The sequence below is a fragment of the Heloderma suspectum genome, chromosome 6 (assembly GCF_057233095.1).
Source record: "Heloderma suspectum isolate Gila_16-S chromosome 6, 16-S_ref, whole genome shotgun sequence".
Taxonomy (NCBI): domain Eukaryota; kingdom Metazoa; phylum Chordata; class Lepidosauria; order Squamata; family Helodermatidae; genus Heloderma; species Heloderma suspectum.
In genome coordinates, this window is record NC_139463.1 from 103087750 (window position 1) to 103111477 (window position 23728).

General features: G+C 47.5%; 2 protein-coding genes across 2 annotated transcripts; both read right to left on the minus strand.

Annotated features, from left to right (window-relative positions):
- Nucleotides 1-1494: 1494 nt before the first annotated feature.
- On the minus strand, nucleotides 1495-2721 carry LOC146342191 (uncharacterized). Its single transcript, XM_084808481.1, has one exon. It carries the CDS (start codon nucleotides 2719-2721, stop codon nucleotides 1495-1497), a length of 1227 nt encoding a protein of 408 aa, XP_084664607.1.
- A 14789-nt stretch (nucleotides 2722-17510) lies between these two features.
- LOC146342192 (uncharacterized) lies at nucleotides 17511-23286 on the minus strand. Its single transcript, XM_084805843.1, has 2 exons — nucleotides 23189-23286; nucleotides 17511-18830 (listed from the first exon to the last, which is right to left on the minus strand). Exon 2 carries the CDS (start codon nucleotides 18828-18830, stop codon nucleotides 18039-18041), a length of 792 nt encoding a protein of 263 aa, XP_084661969.1. The 5' UTR covers nucleotides 23189-23286; the 3' UTR covers nucleotides 17511-18038.
- Between the last annotated feature and the right edge of the window lie 442 nt (nucleotides 23287-23728).

A 23728-nucleotide genomic window follows, 5' to 3' on the forward strand; every position in this document is an offset into this window, starting at 1 on the left:
GGGTCTACTCTAGGTCTGGATCCAACCCTAGGTGACCTGTGCGCTTGCCAGGTCAGTCTAGTGTCCAGGTGCTAACTGTTGATGAGCAACTTGAAGACCCCCTCCTCTCCCTTCTTCTGGTTCTTTATCTTTAAACTGGAATTGGACAGGATGACCCTTTAATAGAAGACACCTTCAAATAGAGGATTGTCCCCTGACAGAACTTCAAGTAGAGGACTCTCCTCTGGAAAAGAAGACACATGGTCACCCTATCTGGGTCTGTTGCAAAGTGATACTGGGTTTATGTCTCTGTTGGGTGGCCTGTGATTGTGGCTGAGTAGCAATTTTTGATTAGAGATCTGTCTGCAAGTGAGGACAGGCCTCTCACTCAAGGGCTAGGAGAGAAGAATGTCGCTGACCAGGGTGAGTTGTAGATCACTGACGATGGGAACAAACGTAGTTGTATCTCAGGACTTGGCAGTAGACCATGAATCTTGCATTTAATCTGAGTGGTACTTAGAAGCACTCAGATATGTGTACTGGACAATGAATTTCTGTATAGCAGTCCAGTGGTGTTGAGAAAGTCCAGTAGGGTTAATTATAATTATTTTGTTTGTTTTATCTTGGTTTTTTAATTGATACTATGATTTTAGTTTTATTAGATTTTTCTCTCTGTTGCCACAAGCCACTTCAAACATATGTTGGAAAAGCAGCGTATATTTGTTTATAAATAAACAAATAAGTTATTTCACTAAATTCCAAGAAAATAATGTCTTGCATAGTCTAGCCTACATTGATTCTAGTTAATTAAATGTTATTCAAGTATTGCATTCTAAATTAGTTTTGCCACTGGGTTTTGTTTTTTTTTAATTTATTTTTGGCTAGAGCATGTAAAGAACACATAAAGTGCTTTAGGCCAGGGGCGTGTCCATGTTTTAATTCCACATTTTACTTCCTCATTTTGAGCCTGACCTACTTTGCTGCTATGCATATCACAGTGTTTAGGTTACAAAAATTGTGTGTGTGTGTGTGTGTGTGTGTGTGTAATATGTACATACTACGATGGCATAAGGACGACAATTCAGTGGTGGTGGCCCAAGACATTTTGCTGCCAGAAGCAGAGCCCAACTGGCACCCCCTAGTGGGGGTCACTAGGGCCAACACTTAGGAAACATAGGACGCGGACTTATCCTGAGTCAGTATTGTTGACACTGACCAGCAGTGTCTCTCCAGGGTTTCTGGCAGGATTTTTTTCTTGCCCTACGTGGAGATGCCAGGGATTGAACCTGGGACCTCCTGCATGCAAAGCAGGTGCTCTACCACAGTCTCACTGCACCATTCAGACACCATTTCTTTCCTTCATCAATTGCCCCCCCCCCCCCGCCTTTCCCTTCATGCTGCTTCTGTCTGAAGCAGGTTGCTTCACTCTGCTCCACAGCAGGGCAAGCTCTGCAGCTATCTCTCTCTCTCTCTCTCTCTCTCTCTCACACACACACACACACACACACTCCCACCCTACACCCTCCGCTTTCCCCACACTTGATACTTCGCCATATATTTCACGGCCCTCCCTCTAGCTGGGCTACCTCCTCGACCCCTTTGGGGCCCAGTCCTCAATGGCTCCCTCATTTGCAGCCTCCTTTCAGTGGGTCTCCATTCCTTCCTTTCGGCCCCCAGTTCTGTGTCACCCTTTAGTAATTTCCCCTCTGAATCCTCCCTGCTGGCCACGGAGTTCCGGCTCTGCCCTGCTTCACTTCCTTGGAAGTAGCAGGGGCACCGCCTATTGCCTGGACAACCACAGGCTGCTTCCCTGCCAGTGTCGTTGCCTTGACAACAGCAACAGTTCCCTCCCTCTGTCTGGCACCGGCATCCCGCCATTCCCATGCTGCCATCACACCGGTCACCATATGCCCCCACCCATCCCCCGCTGCCCCCCTGGCAATAGTTGCAACCTGCCCCATCACAGCAGCAGCAACCCCCCGCAGCTTGTCTGCCACAGTTGCCTTGGCCACCAGCTCTGGCCGTCTCTCCCCCCACCCTCCCCCCACAACAACCACAGGCCTGACCACCATGCGTGGCCAAGTAGCCAATGCAGATCATGGCGTTGGCTGCCGCGCAAAAGGCCAGCACCCACAAAATGGTCCGCTTGTCGGATCGGCCATTAAGAGCACATTGGGCTGATGGGGGACACGCAGGGTTGTTTGGGCGGCACGAGATGATTCCTTGATTCATAACTGGTAACTGGACACCCAAAAGAATCCAGATGAAGATCAGCTCTATGACCAAAATCAGGACTATGGTGAAGATGTAGATTCCGTACCTCCAACCACCAAATTTGCCGGCCGGTTCACAACATCGGTTGGTTCCGGGAGCTGGCTTGGGTTCCTCTTCTACGTCCTTTTCCGAAGGGCCTTTGTCCGTAACGTAAACAAACTTCATGAGTGCCACGGTGAAGATGATGGCAATGAAGTAGAAGGCCCAGGTGGAAGACATGGCGATGGGGAAATGTTGATTGTAACAGAGGGCTGTGCAGAACGCCTTTGCATCCCCAACGTCTGAGGGCCACTGACAAATCAGATCACTCTTCAGGGAGTCCCAGGGCCCAAAGGCAAAAAACAGGGTCACCATGCGAAGGCCGATCAGAAAGTACCATGGATTGATACCCTGGCAGAGCTTCTCTGCTGACAGTACCCCAATTGTCGGCTGAAAGAGCCGGGAAATTCCCCCAATAACAGTGGCCATCTGTACAGACAGGAAGTGAACCAGGAAGGAGGTGGAAGATAAAGAGGAAGTGATTAGAACGTAAAGAGGGATTACAATATTCCACTTCCCCTCTTCTTGTAGTCTCTTATTTCTTTTGTTCTGCTATTTTCTCTAAGGCGCTCTTTCCCTCAAATATTCTAATTCTAAAATTCCTATTGCTGGATTCTTCCTTTCTATTCCTCCATTTCCAAGTTCTTTCTTCCCATTTCCCCTCACTTTGTTCCTCCTGTCTGACATCCTCTTTGCGTCTCTCACCCATTTTTCTCATAAGTCTGGCAACTTATGCCTGAGATTTTAAAATGGCCCATGAACAGAGTTACCTCAGGGATTGTTTAAATGTATGTATTACATGCTTTAATGAAAGACATTTGACTGGGTCTGTGCTTTATTCAAAGGGCAAGTGTGTGTTTCAAGTAGATTATTATTTTCATCATCATCATCGGTATCGTTAAAGTTTATTATGTTTATTATTAAGAATACCTTTCAAAGCAGATGAAGTATAAATAGAGAACCAGTGTGGTGTGATGGTTAGAGCAGCCACCCCCAACCTGGCAGATGCATAGGACTACAAAATCCATCACCCCAGCCTGCCCACCCACTGTAGCCATGGTGGCTGGGGATGATAGGAGCTGTAGTGTAACCCATCTGGAGGGCACCAGGTTGGGGAAGGCAGAGTTAGAGTGTTGGACTTCAGACTGAGGAGACTATGGTTCAAATCCGTGCTCAGCTGCAAAGCATTCTGGCTGATTCTGGGCCAGTCACCGTCTCTTAGTTTAACCTGCTGTAACCCTGCACAGTGCAACCCGCTGGTGGAATGCAAAGAGCAGCGGTCCAGGAACCAGTCCCCCCTACTGAATGCCCCTGCGGGCTGCACTCTTGCTGCTACTGCTCTGCTGATATCTGCTCTGGTGCTGGCAGTGGCAATTTTTTAAAAAGCCAGTTGGCCGGCAAAATTCCTAAGGACAAATTTAGCGTTTTTAGCTTGGGTATGAGGGGCAGTGGGACTCACCTTTAGGAAGCCTCTGTAGTGGTAATTTCAGCGGCAAGCCACTGGTTTGTTTTCATTGTTGTGGCAAGGGCAACAGGGGTAGTGGGGGCCACATCTTGCCCACCCCTGGCCTAGCGTTTTGACCCTTTTTGACCCTGAAGTCCTATGTTAGAAGGGTTGGTTCTAAGAGAGGAGTGAGGTTTTGAGAGGACTGAGTGGGGGGAAAGGGCGAGGTTGTGAATAAAGGTTCTGAGGAGACTGGGAGGAGAGAAAAGGAAACAGAGATTGTGAAGAGAAGGTCTGAGGAAACTGTGAAGAAGAGGAGAAAGCGATGGAAAAGAGAGGCCCTAAGGCGGCTGAGTAAAGACCAGGAAAGACAGCAACAGCAGCAACAAATACCAGTCACTAGATGCTTGAAAACTGCCAGTAACTGAGGCCTACAGTTACTTCGGAGTCCCGGACTGGATAGCTAGAGACAGGTTCTAAGAAACACTCAGGCCGCTCCACATCCCTGCTACTATCTCTGATCTCTGATCAGAGATAACAGCATGGATAAGGGGTGGTGGGACTCACCCGTGTGGGGACAAGCAGCTGCTCTCCCTTGCATGGGTGAGTCAGGCCCAGGCTGCCTGCCATCCCTGCTGCTATCTCCAATCTGAGATCGGAGATGATGGCAGGGGAACCCCCACTGTCATCTCCTATCTCAGATCAGAGCAAGCAGCAAGGATGCCCCCTGAGAGGATTCCTCCGGGGGTGGGGCTTGGACCCTAAGAGGCAGTATGGGCCAGAAGCCAACAAGCTGGCACACTGCCTCTGAACTTGGCCCTTGTGATCATGGGTAGACAATGGATAGACCTGGGCTTCAAGAATGTGTTCCTTATAAAGCTACCCAAGCCAGCGGCCATCTCCACACCCTGTGGTGGCAAATCCCTTAAATCAGGCTTGGGTTGTGTGAAGAGGGACACCCTGTTCTCTGTACTGAATCTGCTTCCCAGCAATTTCATTGTATGACCTCGCCACCCCGAGTTCCACTACTGTAAGAGAGGGAGAAAAACTTATCTCCATCTGCTAAGTTAGAGTTGCCAGGTGCCCTACTTTACTGAAGACAGTCCTCTGTTTTGGAGACTTGGCAGAGGACGGTCTTTTGTTTGAAGGTGTTCTTTATTTGAAGAGGTCTCTGGTCCAAGTCCGGTTTCAGGTCAAAGAACCAAGAAGGAAGAGGAAGTGCCTCAAAGTTGCCTATCCACAGTTAGCAACTAGACAGCAGACCAACCAGGCACACAGGCCACCTAATCAGTCTTCTCCGCTATGGCGAGTTGTCTTGTATTTCCATTTAAGTAATAGTTATTATTTCTAAATTTGCACCTATACATATACATTTGCATATGCAAGTGTTACACAGATTGGTCCCCTCTTTGTTGGTGATGGATTTCCTCTTTTTTGGCAATGCATAAGTGGCAAGATTAGTCCTCTTTCCCCCATAATTTTTGTTAACCTTAATCATGTCTTTAAGCCTCCCCAGACTTGCTTCTAAATTTAAAAGCCCCAAACAGCTTTTGGGACCATTCTAAGACATTTTGCTGCCTGAGGACAAGATGGTGCCACCCTTTCCTCTCCATGTACAAAAAAATTACAGGAATTGCAGTTGCACCTGACTTCAAGCCCAGCAATGGGATAGCATCCTCCACCGCACCCAAAGGCAGTAGGGTAGTTTAGTGGTGGGTGGCACACACAGCACTGTCTCTGAGACAGGGGAATGGCCAGGTGGGGGCTCAGGAGGAACAGCTGGGGGACTGCCGCTGCCACCCCCCAACGCTGGCTGCCCGAGGCGGTCGTCTCCCTCTGCTCAATGGTAGGGCCAGTCCTGGCTGGCAGGCTGCTATTGCTGCACCCCAGCATCTGAGGTGGTGACTTCACTCTGCTTAGCAGTGGGGGGAGCTTTGCAAGTGCTTAACCTTTCCTTGTAGAGAAAGTGTGCAAAGCTGATCATGCAGCCCCTGGAAGACTGGTCCTGCTTTTGCCTGAATCACCACCCACCCATTCACACCTGGCTCCTTCCCTTTCCTCTTTATTGGTGTCCTTTTCTTTCTCTTCACCTCCTTCCTTCTTTCCTCTCATCCTTCCTGGCAGCCCTCATATCTCCCTCTAGATGCCCAGATACCCGCTCACTGAGAGAAGACTGCCCAGTACCTTCTTTTCTTAAAGTTTCTCCTTCTCCTCGACCTCACTTCTTCTCTTCTGTCCTCCCTTTGAGCAACGTATCCTCTCAGTACAATCTGGCTCCACCCCATCACCCTCAAATCTGCTGAGGGAGGTACTGAGCTAATCATATTAAAATTTTCACTGGGAAAACCTGCTGCCAGGGTTAGTGCTCCAGGCCTCCCACGCAGTCCCAGCCCTGATGCTCTCAACATTAACACGTTCTTGGGCACTTTTCAGCGGGGGAGAGGGGAGAAGTAAACCAGCTGGGCAGGATTGTCCTTAGGAGAGAACCCTGGAGTCCTGACCTCCAGCAGCCACATCATCCTCATAGGGCTGCCACCCTTTTTTCCGGCTGGGTTTCCTTACCTCAAATAGCTGCATGACAAGCAGAAAATAAACATGGGTAGGATTTGCTGTTATTCTGGTCATCATTGCACAAAAGGACGCCCTATGTGAGTGAAAGCTGCACCGGTTGAATGTACTGCCTGTTATGCAGCTCTTAACACTCAAAGTCTCTCTCATGAAAGAAGGAATTCTGTAAAGCAAAGTGAGAAGATGTGTTGGAGCAGCTGCAGGGCAAGACAAGGGGAAAATATGGGTTAATGAAACTGTGGTATGATGATGACCATGACTTCAGCATTGATTAGAAGATGTAAATAATCTCAGAGATTACCAAAAAAAAAACATTGAAAGTTGGGTGAGCTTTCAACATCCATAACATGACTGGTCCTAAACAAATTGACTTGAAACTAAATGCAATTCATTTCAATGGAGCTTAGCTTTGAGTAAATATGCATGAACTTGGAGACATTTTAGAGGATCCCTTTTGGCATGCTTTCTTGAAATGAATTCTGTGCTCAAAAGGGATTCCCCCGATCTTGCAGCCTAAAATTTGATATTCAGATTTTGCATCTGGAATGAATTATGCAAAAGAAACTCACTTGCATGAATTAGCTTGCTTTGGGTCACAAAGGTTATGCTGGATGGATGGATGGATGGATGGATGGATGGGCTCTCCCACACTGAGGCATTCAAGATGAGGCTGGCTGGACAGCAATCTGTCTGGGGTACTTTGACTTGGATTCCTGCACTGAGCAGGGGTTGGACTCGATGGTCTTATAGGCCCCTTCTAACCCCACTATTCTATGATTCTATGTGGATCATTCTTTCTCGCTCAGTTTTTACAGATGGCATCGTTGCATTCCAGAGGGCAATCTACATGGAGGTGCTTTCCAACACGATTCAGTTTAAAACAGCTCCTCCCAATTAAAGCGGCATATACAGAAGAAGAAGAAGAACTGCTTTTGCATGGCAGGCTGCACATGAAATGGCATTAAGTTCAGGCCTAAGTGGTAGAGTCTCGCCACACCAACATCCTTAAAAAAGCTAGTTATTAACCCTTTGAGGAGGTGCGCTCCTCCAGATAAGTGCAGATTTAAAACCCCTCTCTCCACTCAGTGCTGAGAAAGTGCAGTGAAAGTCAATGGGAATTACTTCTCAGTAGACATGTTTAGTGGGCTGTTCTCAGGGCAGAAGTGGCTGTTTCAAAGGAACAAAAGTCATCCCAGAGCAACATGCTGACTTAAAGGCTCATTTGGAGAAAACAAAGCACTTTTTGAGGTCGTTAACTGTATGCGAAGGCACAGGCCTCTGGATAAGCACAGTTTTAAAACAATAGGCTTCTCCCATAGGAGCAGATGATGCAACTTTCCCTTCCTCCTATCAGCGCTCCCCCCCGCCCCCCGCAGTTGGCGCTGAAGCCAGTAACGCTAGTTGAGGTCGCACAGACTCCCGAACCACACTGAAGCCAATGCGACGGGAAAGTCCATCACAAAATGATTTTGCAAAAATGCTGGTTTTACAGCATGGAAACCCACAGTTGTTACGAGAGGGGGAAATGTCATGCGCCATGACCGACTGTGAGGTACAGTAGCATTGGGGTAAATCCCTATGTAGATGTGGCCCAGGGTTTTATTTAGGGCTGTGCACAGACCCCCCGCTTTGCTTCAGATGCCAGTTGGGAACTTCTGAAGCAGCCTCACTTCACTTTGGACTGATTCAGACCCAATCCACTTCGCTTGGGATATCCAAATTATTCGGATTTGACATTTTCCCATTGACTTGCATTGGAAAACAGAAAGAGCTATATCTTTTTCAGTGTTCAAAACAAGTACATGAAATTTGGGGAGCTGGCAGCCCCCATTGAGCTGATTCCACCTGCCAAATTTCAGACAGTTTGGCCTGGTAGTTTTTGTGCTAGGTGCAGGTAAAATTAGATTTTTTTCAAGAAAAACTCTCAAAGCAAAGAGCTATAACTTTTCACTGTTTCTACAGAAGTGCTTGACATTTGGGGAGCTGTTAGCCCCCATGGAAGTTATTCCACCTGCCAAATTACAGACAGTTTGTCCCAGTAGTTTTTGTGCTAGGCACAGGTAAATTGTGCTGTTCTAAAGAACTCAAACCAAAGGTCATAAAGTGATAATCAGAGAAATTAGGTGTTTAAGCAGCGATTAGGAGGAGGTCACTATCCCTAATCTCTGGTGTAAGTTTCTTTGAAGTGCAAATAACCCCTCTCCCCTAGTGTTACTTTCCTATTCAGCTTTCCTAATGTGCTTTTTTCAACAAAACCTCTCAAGACAAAGAGCTATAACTTTTCACTGGTTGCACAGAAGTGTCCCAGGAGCACCTCGCCCACCTCTGCCCCTGCCAAGACCCTGAAGATGCCTCATGTTGGGCTTGCTTTGCCACACAGTGTAGTATTAAATTTAAATAATATATGTTAATGTGTGTAGTGCTTTGTCCACTGTATTTTGAAGTGTGGACTAGTGTGTAGTGCTTTGCCACATCCTGCTTGCTTGATCACAACACGAGCACACACTCACACATTCACACAAGAGCAAAAGAAAAGCAAATACAGAACTACCTACAAGCAAAGAAAAGGGGTATTTATCTATTTATTTATGGGAAAAGATATAGAGTTCAAAAATGGGAAGGGAAGGAATACAGGAATTGAGAAGGGAGGGGAGCCAAGAACAAGGAAAGGAAAGGAAAGGAAAGGAAAGGAAAGGAAAGGAAAGGAAAGGAAAGGAAAGGATAGAGATAGAGATGGATAGTTTTTCTTATAAAGGATCGAGAGAGAGAGAGAGAGAGAGAACTACCAAGAAATAGTTGAATTCAGAAGGGCGGGGACAGGGGCAAAGAACAAGGCAAGCCAGGAAACTAAAGTACTTTTTAATTTTTTTTAATTAAGAATCAGGAAGAAAGAAAGAAAGAAAGAAAGAAAGAGAATGGTTGAATTGAGGAGGGCGGGGGGAGCCAAAGAACAAGGCAAGGAAAGGAGGACTTTTAAAGTGTTTTTGATTTTTTAAAAATAAAGAATCTAGAAAAGCAAGGGAATCGTTGAGAAGGGCTGGGTGGGAAAGAAGAAAGACAAAGCTGCAGTACAACACACACACCACAGATCTAGCCAACTAACCAACTCTAACCAGCCCTCTCTCACACAATAAAACAAACGCAGGCTGATCTCCAATATAGACTGAAGGGAGATAGGATAGCGCTCTTCAAGTACTTGAAAGGTTGTTACAGAGGGGAAGGCCAGGATCTCTTCTCGATCATCCCAGAGTACAGGACACGGAATAATGGGCTCAAGTGACAGGAAGCCAGATTCCGGCTGAACTTCAGGAAAAACTTCCTGACTGTTAGAGCCATAGGACAGGGAATCAATTACCTAGGGAGGTGGTGGGCTCTCCCACACTGGAGGCATTCCAGACGAGGCTGGACAGCCATGTGTCAAGGGTGCTTTGACTTGGATACCTGCACTGAACAGAGGGTTGGACTTGATGGTCTTATAGGCCCCTTCCAACCCTACTATTCTATGATTCTATGATATACAGTTCCCCCACCACCACTACTGTCACTGATTGGAGACTGCTGGGTTAAGTTCAGCCCTAATCTGGCAAGTAGAGTTGCCATTCGCCAAGGATCACCCCTCCCTCCTCCTCGCCCCCTCCCTGATCTTTCGCAAGTTGATATATTTTAGAGACAGGCTGTCTGAGCTTCAGAAATCTTCAGAATAGTGCTGAATCTCCAAGGTGGACTGAGGCTGGTCTGATCCACTTCGGATCTCAATGAGGCACTCCCAAAGCAGCCCGATTCACTTCGGTGTTTGGATTCAGCATGGAAGTGAGGCATAGCCTTTGTGTGTGTGTGTGTTATTCTCCCATGTTCTTTCAGACTTGACATATGGTAGAATTTTTGGTGTGTTATTTGTTTATTTGTGTTTGTTTATAAGACACAAATGTTGCAGCACCAGCTTAGCCAATGCTGTCAGGCAAACTCCTATTGAGACTGTTCTATGCTCCGGAGCCTTTAATTGAACGGTCCTGTTTACAGGGCCTGTCTGTTTGATTGCCTCCTACTGATCATAGAATTATGTCATTTTAGAGTTGGAAGGAACCTTGGAGATCATCTAGTCCAAACCCCTGTTCAGTGCGGGGTACAATTACAACATCCTTATTTTTTGGCCATCCAGCCTCTATTTAATTACCTCCAGCAAAGGAAGAGCCCACCACCTCCAAACACTGGGGGATTAGTAATGAAGAGCCTGTTAGATGCCCCTCAAATAGCCTCTTGTAATTTATCCCAGTGGCCATTTTTGTTCCTGCAAGAGGGGGTGGCTTTAGGGTGCAATCTGTGGTAAAAGTCCAAAACTGGACTTAGAGGTCCGTGCCCAGCTGCCCTCCAATTAAGCTCTGGACACGCGGGTAAGATCCAACTCGAGTTTATTCGTGTACAACGAAGGCAGCTCTGTCAACACAGAGGCAGCGCAGATCAACACTCACCAGTTACATTTATAATCATAGTGTGGCTAAATAAGTGACATCAGCCAAGCCTAGTGCGCATGTCTGGTCATTATCAACTAAACTTTTACTGAACCACAACCCCCTGGCTTTCTGCAACTTTCCCAGGATTTATGACCCAATTATTTTGGAAGCCCGATGATTTATAGGTGTGGGGTAAGTTGCTGTGCCAACAAGATAACTTATCTCTACTGTCCTAGCAGTTTCTCCTTCAATATGGAAGAAACAGAGACAACAGTTTTAAGCCTTTGAGGAATCTGCCACATAGGTATGAAGAAGCCAAGACGACATGGCTTTGCCTTAGTTATTTTCCACATATCCTATGGAGACAGATGTCAGCCTCGATGCTTATCCAATGCAGGGCAGCCATCCTGCATTTTTGGCTAGATGTGTGATTTCGTGTGTCTAGCCAGGGACTTCGGAGTGGAGGGGGGGAGGCTGTGCAGCGCATAGGAAGTCTAGTAAAGCAGCTTCCACAGTCTCCTCCTCCCCTTCCCTGGACCACCCCCTTTTTGCCCTCTTCCATTTCCGAGCACAGAGAAGAAGCTGGTGCGGAAAGAACTGCACCAGCTACGAGGGGGAGTGGGAGTGGGAGCGTGTTTTCTGGGAACCACGTTCGGAGCCCTGGCTCCGACCTCAGTTCCCAGAATCCAAAAAATCCTATGGCCAGTGTCAGGTGGCCATAGGATTGCTCCTTTAATTACTCATTGCGTAATTTCCAGTTTCCAACCTTTCCCGGAAAGAAAGACACCCCGTCCTGTCCACCTCCAAGATTATCACGGAGTTCAGGCACTCTCCTTCCAAACCCTTTCCAAACTGTGGGATGGCAAGAATCACAGGTGGGAGCCCTAGCTCCTGCGATCATGCAGGGCGCAACCCAGTGGGGATAGTTGGCCACCTCCAAACTCGGAGGCAACTGACTATCCAGTGCAGGGCAGGTGGAGTGCGGAGGGGGTCTTCTACTCTGTGCTCTGGCTGTCCTACATTAGCAGCTAGACGGCCAATTTTGGCTATTTAGCTGGGGCGGGCCAGAGCGGGGACGGGGAGGCCGGACGGTGCATAGAAGCGTTGTAGCTACATTTCCACCGTCCCCTCCCTGCCCCCAGGAATGCCCCCTTTCCCCCCGCTCTGCACTGCTCTTCTGAGCACAGAGCTGGAAACAAACCACGCTGCCTAAGAGGCGGCAGGGGCAGAGAGGTGGTTTTCTGGGAACCGACCTTGGAGCGCTGGCTCCAAGGTCAATTCTCATAAACCAAAAAATCCTATGGCTGTCCAGCCACTGTCTAGCGGCCATGAGATTGTGCCCTTAAAACAAAAAAGAAAATCAGCTTCAAGATCCTCAGGACTGTGAAAAGATCAGCCAACCCTGATCTGGGAAGGGGCTGTTAGTCAATTGTTTCTTCAGCATTCAGCTATTTCCGAATAGTCCTACATGCGTTGTTAGTAACCGATTTGCGATGTGTCAGAAAATTGAGTAATAGCATTTTTAATCACTCATTTGATTTAATTCAGTGATACTCTGACTGACAGCTTGGCTTCCCTGACTAATTAAAACCAGAAGGGCAACGTAAACGCTTTGTGTTTTAAAAAGAAAGAAAGAAACACAAGATTTTACAAAATGAAGGAAGTGGGGTTAGTCAATCTTACTATTATTCCACCTGGCTACTCCTTTTACTTTTCGTGTCATGTCTTTTAGACTAGAAAACTTTCAGATGGAGACTGCCCTGTTTTTAATTGACGTACAGCACTTATTAAATGTTTGGCATTTTTAAAGAAATGATCAATCAGCATCAGCATCACTGTGTGACTACATATTAAAGCACGCATGGGGTCATTCCTCCACCTGTTTGCTCCAGAGTATTCCCATTAAAGTAAATAGATCATAAGAAGAGCCATGCTGGATCAGACCAAGGGTCCGTCTAGTCCAGCATTCTGTTCACACAGTGGCCAACCAGCTGTTGACCAGGAAACCACGAGCAGGACACGAGCGCAACACGTTCACTCAACGCACCCTCCCACCCATGATCTCCAGCAACTGGCGTACGTAGGCTCACTGCCCCTAGTACTAGAGGTAGCACATACAGTAGCCATCAGGACTAGTAGCCATCGATAGCCTTTTCCTCCAGGAATACGTCTAACCCCCTTTTAAAGCCATCCCAATTGGTGGCCATCACTACATCCTGTGGTAGCGAATTTCATAGTTCTAACTATGCACTGTGTGAAGAAGTATTTCCTTTTATCTGTCTTGAATCTCCCACCAATCTGCTTCATGGGATGACCCGGGTTCTAGTATTTTGAGAGAGGGAGAAAAATGTTTCTCTATCCACTTTCTCCACACCACGCATAATTTTGCAGACCTCTATCATGTCTCCCTTTACCCTCCTTTTTTCCAGGCTAAACAAGCCCAGGTGTTGTAGCCTTCTCTCATAGGGGAGATGCTCCAGCCCCGTGATCATTTGAGTTGCCCTTTTCTGCACTTTTTCCAGCTCTACAATATCCTTTTTGGGGTGTGGTGGCTAGAACTGTACTATGAGGTTCATCACACGGAGGCAGAAATCCACATCAGTACCGGGACTTTCTCCGTTCAGTTTCCTCAGGGGCTTAGATTGGGCTCCTTTACACAGCGGTTTCTATCTTGTTATATTCTGTTCCTTACCTTTTCATGGGGTGGCTACTTCTCCACAAAAAGCCATTACACGCAAGGGGGGCATCGCGAAATTTCCTCCCTGGTTCCTAACCCTTTCCCTCCCCTTGCAGATGATTGGCGGTTTGATTGTGATTGACAGGCAATGTGGGTGGACAGCAGTTCACCGGCTTCCTGGTGAACCGCTGACATGCTGGCGTGCCGGCATGCTGTCCGTTCTGCATTGTGGAGTGAGCAGCCGAAGTCGGGAGCAAAAGTCGGTGCGTTGCATTTAGTCACAGCATGGCGGCAAACCAGCATGGCAGCAAGCTGGCAGGTCAGTATACCGACAGAGGATAATTATGCAAATCAGCCAGCACACAGTTGGTATGTGACCAGCACGTGCAGCATGGTTAACAAGCCATTGTGGCTTGTTAACCATCCTGTGATCATGTGAACCGGGATGGAGGGGCTGCTGTAGGAAGGGGAGGGGGCAGCCCACACACCTAAATCTGGATCCAACCTATTGCATTGTCCTCTCAAAGACAGCTTGTTTCTGGTCATCAGAGTTACTCCTGAAGGCAATTTGACACCTTGGATTAGTTTGGGGGCTCAGAAGATCACAGACTCATTAAATAATACTGCTGGATAGGCAGATTGTACAAGAAACCTTCAGATTCTGAGATTCCTACCCTTCAAACCATTCTATTTTGTTGGCAGTTCAACGTGTCCTTGAAGTTATGCCCCTTCCTTACATCAGCTATTTCTTTGCATTGTTGGTCATTTTTCTATTGCATGTCTTCATGACATACTCCATTGAAATTTTAATTTCAGAACTAATGGGCGGGCCCCCATAAAAAGCCTGTAGTTCAGTCATGCTCCTACAACCTTTGCCTCACTTCCTGCTGTTTTGAAACTTCTCATCAGTTCCTGATGGGAAGGCAGTCCAACCAACGACCAACCTCATAATCATATAGCAGGTAATCTGCTCTTCTTTATTATTATTATTATTTTTAAAGTGTTTACATCAGGATGTGTTTCTGCAAGCTTCCTTGAGTTTTGAAGATATGATCTGCCTGACTTATGAAACTGCAGGGACAACAAGCAATAAAAAGCCCGTAGTTGTGAGACTGCGTTCAAGTGCTGCCTCATCCGTGTTATTCAGCCTTCACGAAGAGGCCTATCAAGTGCAGCCTATCATGACTATATATTGAAGGCAGTGTTTTGCTCCTCCTAAGCTTTACTAAATTTTCTTCTCTGCTATCAAAAATACTTTGCAGTTTCATTAACACTGGGTGATTTCACTGATATTCGTTTCTGAGTCGTATTTCAGGGGTGGGAAAGTAGATTGGGTTCTACTGGTAGATCGCTCGGTGATCTGTGGCAGATCTGCAAGGGTTTCTGGCTTCCCAACTGCTTAACAATTGCAGCAACAAAATGACTTTCCCCTGCCCTAAATTATACGGCTGAGATGCAGAATGCTTGGGTGTAACTCGGAGTGGATTTTTGTGCAGAAGGATAGTGAACTCTGTCCAGTTCTGGTATTCGGAAAACATTCCTGGGCTCAGAATTATTGAAATCTAAGCGTATGTCTTTTGCTCCAGGTTGCTGGACCTTGGGGTTTTAGTGAAAAATCAAACTAGTTACTGCTAACCTGAAGTCTGCCGACCACCCTTAATCTAAGTTATACTTTTATATAACGCCATTCTACCGATGAACTCAAGCTAGTCCACAGTTCAAATAACAGCTTATAATTCAATAGACACGGTAGAAATGGGACAAGGGCAGACAGGAAAGAAATTAAGCAAATTCAGGTACCATGGCCACTGCACGAGACAATCCTGAAAGGGAAGGAGGCAAAGGGAAGTTGGTCCAGCCAGGCCGATGAAGGGGGCCTCGCTGTCCCCTCAGCAGTGGTGTGCTGTGTAATGCTTGAAGTGATGTGTAATGCTCATCGTGATGGTCCCACAGAGTCCAAAAATGCAGGCAGCTGTACCGATCTGTGTTTTTATTGGTGCTGAGCTAATCATTTCTTCCACGTTTTCTTTACTGCTCTCATTCAAGTTGATAGAAAAGACGTTGATTTCGAAAAGAAATTCAAAGGAGAAGAAATTTTCAGAGAAATTCTCGTGGGTTGGGTTCAGTGTTCTTCTGGTTCTGGCCAAGGAGCATGCACAAGCGTCTTGTCTTTCATTGTACACCCATCTCTCCAGCAGCCTGCAGCCTCTTCAGCTTCCCACACTTCAGTTAAAGCCCGGGGAAAGACATTGTGAATTAATTCCTTCCACAGAGGGTTTTTTTTTTGGATCAGGAACTACAGGCAGCCCCAGAGGCTGCAAAGCAATGGAGAAATGTATAACAGAATGAAAATACACAGGCTGCACTCTTGGCCACTGCCAAATTTTCTTCACCGTTTTTGTGGTGGCCCCCTTCTCACATCCACCCACCCACCCCACATTCACAATGCCCTTAAATGACACTAGGTACCAGCATGGTGGAGGATGCAAAATGGCAACCATGCTGCCAACACATTTGCTGCTGTTGCCACTTGCAGCGGCAGCACAAAGCCCAAAAACCCTTAGGAAAAAAAGAAAGAAGTTGTACTACAATCCCCGCCACTGCCAGTGGTGAGCCCCGCCTGTGAGAATCTATTGGAGAATTTCTCCTTCCCCTGGAGAAATTCAGCAAAATTGTCGTCGTCCCCCCACCCCCGCTCCAATTTCTCCGCCCACAAATTGGGTGGAGAATTTCTAGAGGCCATTTGCTCTAGTTTGGATTATATATGTCTTTTGTAAAGCTAATGGGTCTTCATTGCCCATTCAAGACCAAACCACCTCAAAATACTTCCCATTATAACAGGGACAGCTCACAATAATATATGTTGGCATTTGTTTTTAAAGTTATCAAGTTGGTATAAGTGTTTTGTGTATGTCAGATTTGTATGTCAGTTTGTTTTGTCTGCTTGTTATTACATTATACATCCCAATTTGTATAACGGAATCGGCCTCCAATGCTACACTCAGCTCCTTTGAAGGAAAGGCGTCCAAAATTATTGTGCCATCTAGCGGCTTTATAATGAAACCTAGGGAAGACTCCAATGAGGTGGGGAAGTGGGAGAGGAAGCACGCGTAAAGGGATCCTGCATTTAAAACGGAAGCAGAACGCCCCGTTTTAAATGTGGGAACTTAGGCTAGTGTAGAGATGCTCTCTGTCTCTCCCCAGAGTTTCCTAAATAATTGCACAAACAAAGGGGTGGCATGTTCTGGAGCTGGTGCAGCTGTCTCTCCAATGCTATGCAGACCACCTGATGGCTTGTTATCTTTTCATCCTGCTTTTCAGGCAGGAAAAGTGGGGAAAGGAACGTGTGGCAGAGCATGGACACCAGAGAAGAGGCGAGGGAAGAGGACTAAAGAGGAAGGAGCAGGGCGCAATTTGTGTGGGTGGGCCCAAGGGGCCTGCCCCAGCATCTGTGCGCAGCGCCAAGGCAGAGTCCATGAAAGTCCCCTGGAAGAAGCACAAAGTGCCTTTTCCTCACCACTTCAGTAAGAACAAGAAAGCCTGGGCGCAAGCTTCAGGGGGCGGGGTGGGACGGAGCAGGGCTCATGCCCCTTCTGGATTTCCGGGGTGGGGGGAGAGCTCTGCCCCCCTTCCTCAGGCTGCCAGGAAGGGGCAGCCCTGGCAGGTTCATGTGATGGGCCCAGTCAGCTGTTCTCTCTGTTTCAGCCGCAGCAGAGGATGGGTTCCTAGGCTGAGGTACAGGAGGGATCCACGTGACTCACCGGTTCCTTTAGGCTCCTCCCTGGGGCAAAGGGAGAGGTTCTGCCTATAAAATCCAAGGGATTAGCCGGTGAGTGATCCTGAGGGGAAGACTGCCAGACTTGGAGTGTCTCATATGGTAATCAGCTTCTCATATGGTAATCGGCATCCCCAGCCAGTGATCATGCTGGGAGTTGTGGTCTGCCACATCTGCAAGGTGCTGGGTTGGGGAAGGCTGAAGCATAGAAACATCCTTATCTGCTTATCTGTTCCTTCCCGAGAAACCTGGCTTTCGTTCTCTTGTAGGTAAACCCTTCCCTTAGGCAAGCAGACCCGTTCGTTCTTTAATTTATTTATTAGATGTTTATCTTGCTTTTTGAAAAAGGAGGCCGCCAAGGAGGTTATAAACTACAACTGTTCTTTTTAAAAAAAAGAAAAGGAAAAAATCCATTTAAAAAGACAAACCATTCAAGAAAGTAATGGAGCCATGAGGAAAGATGGGAGGAAGCAGGGAGAGAAAAGGAGAACAAAAGGATAGACAGAATGTGAAAATACTGAACTGAAAAACAAACATTCTTTGGGTACATCAAAGTTCCAGCATTTGTTCATCAAACTGAACCCAAAGAACCAGCCACCCTGAGTTGGCCAGCTCTTCCAATGTGTATGTGTGTCGTAATGTGATATACCGCAGCCTTTTCCAACCGGATGCCCTCCAGATGTATTAGATTACAACTGCCAGCTATGCTGGCTGGGAGATGCTAGTTGTTGCCCAAAACATCTGGAGGGCACCAGGTTGGGGAAGGCTGCAGTATTCCGCATCAATCACCTTCATTTTCTGCCTTCAGTGTCCAGTTTCTCGTTTGCTCTGTCATCTTCCATGGCATGGCAAAAGCTTCCCTAGGCTTAGGAGAAAGTAGGCCAGGCAAGCGGCCAAGTTGACAAAGCCTGTGAAAGCCAACGCCCATAAAGCCACCTGCTTGTCTGCTTGGCCTGCAACAACACATTCAAGAGCCTCAGGGCAAGTTTGTGCTCCTGGAAGACACAAGAAGGTCATTTCAGACACCGATGGAATCTGCCGAGATATTACAATCCAGAGGAAGCAGAGCTCCATTGCCAGGAGAAAAATCACACAGAAACAGAAAGCCACCGAATGCCAGGAACAATGAGGAGACTTCTTGGAATCTGATGGTACCGTGTTGGTTCTGAAGGTGGCCACGTTGGGCAATGGAATTGTTCCTGCAGCCATGTTGGTTCTGGTGGCTATGTTGTGGCTCCCACCCATGGTATCTGCCAGCTCCTCATCTGCTCCCCTTGCAGCCTTTCTCTCAGGCTTAGCTCCAGCCATGATGAGCCTCATAAATCCCACTGGAAGCAGGGCAACCAAAAACGCAAATCCCCACACTGAGGATACGGATGAAGAGAAGTGCTGGTTGAAGCAGAGCGCACTGCAGAAAGGCTGAATGTCCACCTCTGCTGAAGTCCAGTTACAGGCCAAGTCAGGCTTGGCAGAGGACCAGGGCCCGTCAGCAATGAAAACAGCCACCAGGCGCAGGCCCAGTAGGAGATACCAGGGAGCCAGGCCTCGGCAACCGGGTTCACCTCCAGGAACCGCCATAGCTGGCTGAAGGAGCCGGGCCAGGTTAGCAACAACAACAGCCATCTGTGGAGAGAAGGGAAGTGATGAGGACAAGATGAGTCTCCCTATAAAGGCCAGTTGCTCTGAAACTTCCAGAGACGTAGAGGAGGGAGCCAGGCAGTGGAGGCCGGTGGCTCCGATGTCAGTGGGGTGGTGAATCCTCTCCAGGTTTCAGTCAGAACCCTGAAGGAGCTATCCAAGGTGCTCCTGTACCTAGGATAGCCCTTTTACAGTTCTGACTGCTTCTGACTGAAACCTGGAGAGGATTCACCACCCCACTGACATTGGAGCCACCATCCTCCCCTAGGGCTGGGTACGGCCGGCTGGGGTGTTTCATTTTCTGGCAGGAGTCCTGGAACTCTAACCATTTCACAACGGAGAGGAATTCTGCTAATGAAGTTTTCCCTTTCAAAGTAACTCTACACTTGGAAGGGCTTAACATTTAATTTGTTCTTGTAACGCAGTTTACCCTGGCAGAAAAAGAAGGTGGCTACCACAAAACAAGCGGAACCTCTACTGGACTGGACACATTTTTTGTCCTACACGTTCACCCAATCCTTCCCCTCACTAATTGCCTTGAGGTCTCTGAGTGTAGCCCACTCCGTGGACAATAGATAGGTGTTCTGTGGGTGCAGCTATTGCTGCTGCTGCTGCTGTTTTACCATTTTTAAAATCCCATCAGGCCTATATATATATATATATATATATGGAGGGGGACATAGAAAAGAGCAGAAAGCTGGTTCTGGCAGCTACTAATATTTCAACCAGGATCGTCAAGGGTATTGATTTCAGGGGTCCGCAACCTGATTGGGTTGGTGGGCACATTTGGAATTTTGAGAGAGCATCATGGGTACTCTCACAAAATGGCTGCCATGGGGGTGGGGCTTGCCCATTCATAAAATGGCTGGCATGGTGCGCATGACTGATCATTAAACACTCATTTCCCAGAAGGCAAACTGGTGAGACTAAAAGAAAAGTAATTTGCTCAAGACTCTCAGTACAAGGCAGAGGTAGGATCTGCACTCTAAAACTCAGAATCACTGTTTAGAACAAAAATAAAGATGGTGCTGGAGGGCAGCCTTTGTAGCAGGCTAGCCTCCCAGTTAAAAATAATTTTTTAAGATCTTAAGAAATTCAATAAAAATCAGGTGGGACAGAATACCTGGTGAGCATCAATATAGATGTCTGTGGGCCCATGGATGCAATGTTGGCGACCCCAGGATCATATTATAGGGAAGTAAAAGAATTCCCCTACAACGGGGGGTTGTGAACCAAAAGGAAGGAGCTCTGTGTGTAAGCAGGGATGTCAGAGAATTCCGCAACGGATCTCGGTGAGGCCGAATGCCAGTGCATTCAGCCCTCCGAAATCCGTCGCGGAACGAAGCCCCCGCCCCCCTACCCCACGAAAGGCACGCGAAACGGAGCACTTACCTGCTCCCGTCCGCACTGCTTTGCGAATGGCGGCCGTCCTGTGGCCGCCATTCGCTTCCTCCTCTTCAAGCCGTGATAGGCTACGTAAATACTTACATAGCCTATCATGGCTAATGCAGGGACGCCATTTGCGTCCCTGTGGAGGCCGTGACAGGCTACGCAACTATTTACATAGCCTATCACGGCGGGGGGGGGACCCAGCGTACGCAAATGGCGGCGGCTACCGCCATTTGCGTATGCTGGGTTTCCCCCCCCCCCCCCGCCGTGATAGGCTACGTAAGTATTTACGTAGCCTATCACGGCGGGGGGGGGGAAACCCAGCATACGCAAATGGCGGTAGCCGCCGCCATTTGAGTACGCTGGGGTTTTTCCCCCTGCTGTGATAGGCTACATAAATATTTACGTAGCCTATCATGGCTCAATACAGGGATGCAAATGGTGGCGGCTACGACAGCCGCCATTTGCGTCCCTGCAGGGCTGCCCAGCAGCCGGATGTCCCGCTGACATGTCCCGGATGTCTCCCTCCCAATGAGGGAGCGCCTCCCCCCCCGTCGAGGATTCTGGGGGGAGGGACAGAGCGCCTCCCCCCCCACACAGATGCCCCTCAGCGGAGCAAGAAATTAAATAAAAATCAGGTGGGACAGAATGCCTGGTCAGCATCAATATAGATGTCTGTGGGCCCATGGATGCAATGTTGGCGACCCCAGGATCATATTATAGGGAAGTAAAAGAATTCCCTTATAACGGGGGGTTGTGAACCAAAAGGAAGGAGCTCTGTGTGTAAGAACTGGGCTAGAAACTATCTTTATTTCCCCCAGGATGGAACATGAGGTAGGGACATAGGCCGGAGGGGGCTCCCCTCTGCCAGGGAAACAGAAGAAGTTCAGAAGCAATGGGTAAATTTGGATTTTTTTAGGGTGGGGTATTTGTTGAGGGTGGGGTATTCAGAGGGGGAGTCTCCTAGGGGTTTGTTTCCCTTCACTCCAGGGGTGGGCAACTTGTGGCCTTCCAGATGTTGTTAGACAGCAACTCCCCTCACCATTGGCTATGCTGGCTAGAGCTGATGGGAGTTGCAGTCCATGAACATCTGGAGGGCCACCAATTGCCTATCCTGGATTTATGTCTTGGTTCTCTGTGTTTCGCCTAAAACTTAAAGGCCCTTCTGGGGACAGATGTTATGATCAAATAAACCAATATGCAGGTGATATGATGCACATAAAATATCACTCTAATTCGCAGTAAACAACCAACAATTGCACATCCAGTGTATAAATAACTGAAGCTGGCATTTTATGTCTAAATGTTTCACGTTTTAAAATTCGTATATAAAAACATTCTTTTAAAATTTATTAACTGGATGCGTGATGCTAGGATCAAGCCAGCATTGTCTTTAGCAGTTGTTGTATTGCCCTGTGACATTTAGATTAAAATTATGATGCACCACTTCAAAAATAAGCTTTTCCGTTCAGTAAAATATTATCTCATCTGTAGGCTGGGCTGTCATTATTTTACTGTTCTTCTTATCATCTACATTTTTAATCTCTCCTTTGCCTTGCTTTTGGCTCCACTCTTGTTTCCCCCGCCTTCACCTCAACCCTGTAGGGCAAGATCTGGATTCTAGCTAGGCACCCTCAATGGTTCCCATCCTTCAAAGAGCTTAATTCTATGATACATCCTACATGTGTTCCAATTTGCTTCTCATGTTCCAGGATTAATGATTTGGCACTGAGCAAAGCAATGGATTCTTCTGGTGCTGAACCTTGCCTAAAATTAAGCCACACCTGTTTTGTTTTAGACATTGGTTCTGTGATTAAATTCCTATATTCTAGAGGACCTGGAGCTTGACTGTGATGACTGTGCTGAACTGGAAAGTTGGGGCCAGAACTCCTAGATTTTCTAAGGCAGGGGTGGGCAGAAGGTAGATTTCCAGATGTTTTGGACTTCAGCGCCCAGAAGCCCCTGCCAGCATGGTCAATGCTCCGGATTGCTGGGAGCTGAAGTCCAAAACATCCGGAGATCTAATTTAGGGGTGCTCCCAGGCAAAATGCTCCTAACGCTATCAGCCAAGAAGTATTGTGCAGATATAAGGGGCTGCCTGTCTTGTTATGAATCCGCCTGGTTATGAAGCTCTGCAGGAGAGGCCCCCTTGAGGCACTGTTATGAGCAGAGGCCCGTTTGTCAGGCATGTGTGAAAGCGGTGTCTCCTGTGAAACTCCCAAACTGTGAAATGTGCTCCCTCAAGAATTATGATCAGCTCCCACCCTCTTGGCCCTTAGAACAGGTGTGAAGATGCATCTTTTTTTTTCAATTTAGCCTTTTAAATGATGTCGTTGTTTTACTGTTTTTCTGTTTTTAATGTTCTCCTTTTTATTGTATTAAGGCTTTATTGTTCTAAATTGTTGTACACCGCCTTGATGGCTTTTTAGCAAATAAGGCAGTCTATAAAGGTTAATAATTGATAAATAAGTAAATTAATAACTACTCCATATTTTCCTCCTTAATGGATTTGTTGTGGAAAGACAGAAGACAGAAGAAGCAATGGGAAAGCACAGCAGGGTTACAAATGGAAGAGTGCAAGATCCAGACCTCTGTAAAATTTGACAACACTTTTCTGTTTAAGGCCTTTGAGGATGGTCCCCAAAGATCGCTGTGTGAGCAATCAGTCGCCCTTGCCTTCAGTGCATATTAGTGTCCATTTGGAAGGAAGGGAACACAATGCAGAGGAAGACCCTTCTGGAAAATGCATTTGATGTGTTTCTCTTCATCTGCCCCCAAAATCTCATTGCCTTCACCCTCCGTCTTTTACTTTCTTTTCCTCCATGTATTTTGTCAGCCTTCTGGCAGGGACCAGATCTTCCTTTGTGTTCTGGGTCTAATAAGCCCCTTGCTAAATATTAAATACAGCATTTCTTTTGCTAAATGTCCCCTTTATTTTCTCGTCTTTGTTTTACCTTTTCCTCTCCGGTTTTCTCTCGGTCCTTTCCTCTTGTCTTGATTGCCGGCCGACTTACGCTTTCCCTGTGTTGTATCTGCCCTTTCTGTGTTGCGTTCTTATGCAGGAAAGGGCGATTTATTTTTGTCCCAGATCATCAGAAACGCCCCTGCACAAAGCCGTCCACAGGCAGAAAGTTGAAATGAAACCCCTGAGAAATGAGAACAGCTCGCAGAACTATCGCTTCCACCCAGCTGCGAGTGGCTTTTCGCCATGCCCTGCCCGTGACACGCACACAGGGCACGGCACACCCGCTAGAGCCCCTCATCGCACAAGGCGCTCCTTCCCCCGTCTTCTGACACACGGCAGCGGTCCCGCGCGCACCGGCCCAGGAGGAAGCCCCACTCAGCGCAGTGGGACGCTGGAGGAAACGCGCATAGGACGACTCGGCGTGTGCGCCCCGAGAGACGCGTCTCAGAGAAGGGAGCCGGCCTAGCGGATTCGGGCGGCGAGTTAACACCGGATTCCTCGCTTCTCTGGAAGAGATGCAGAACTGTGA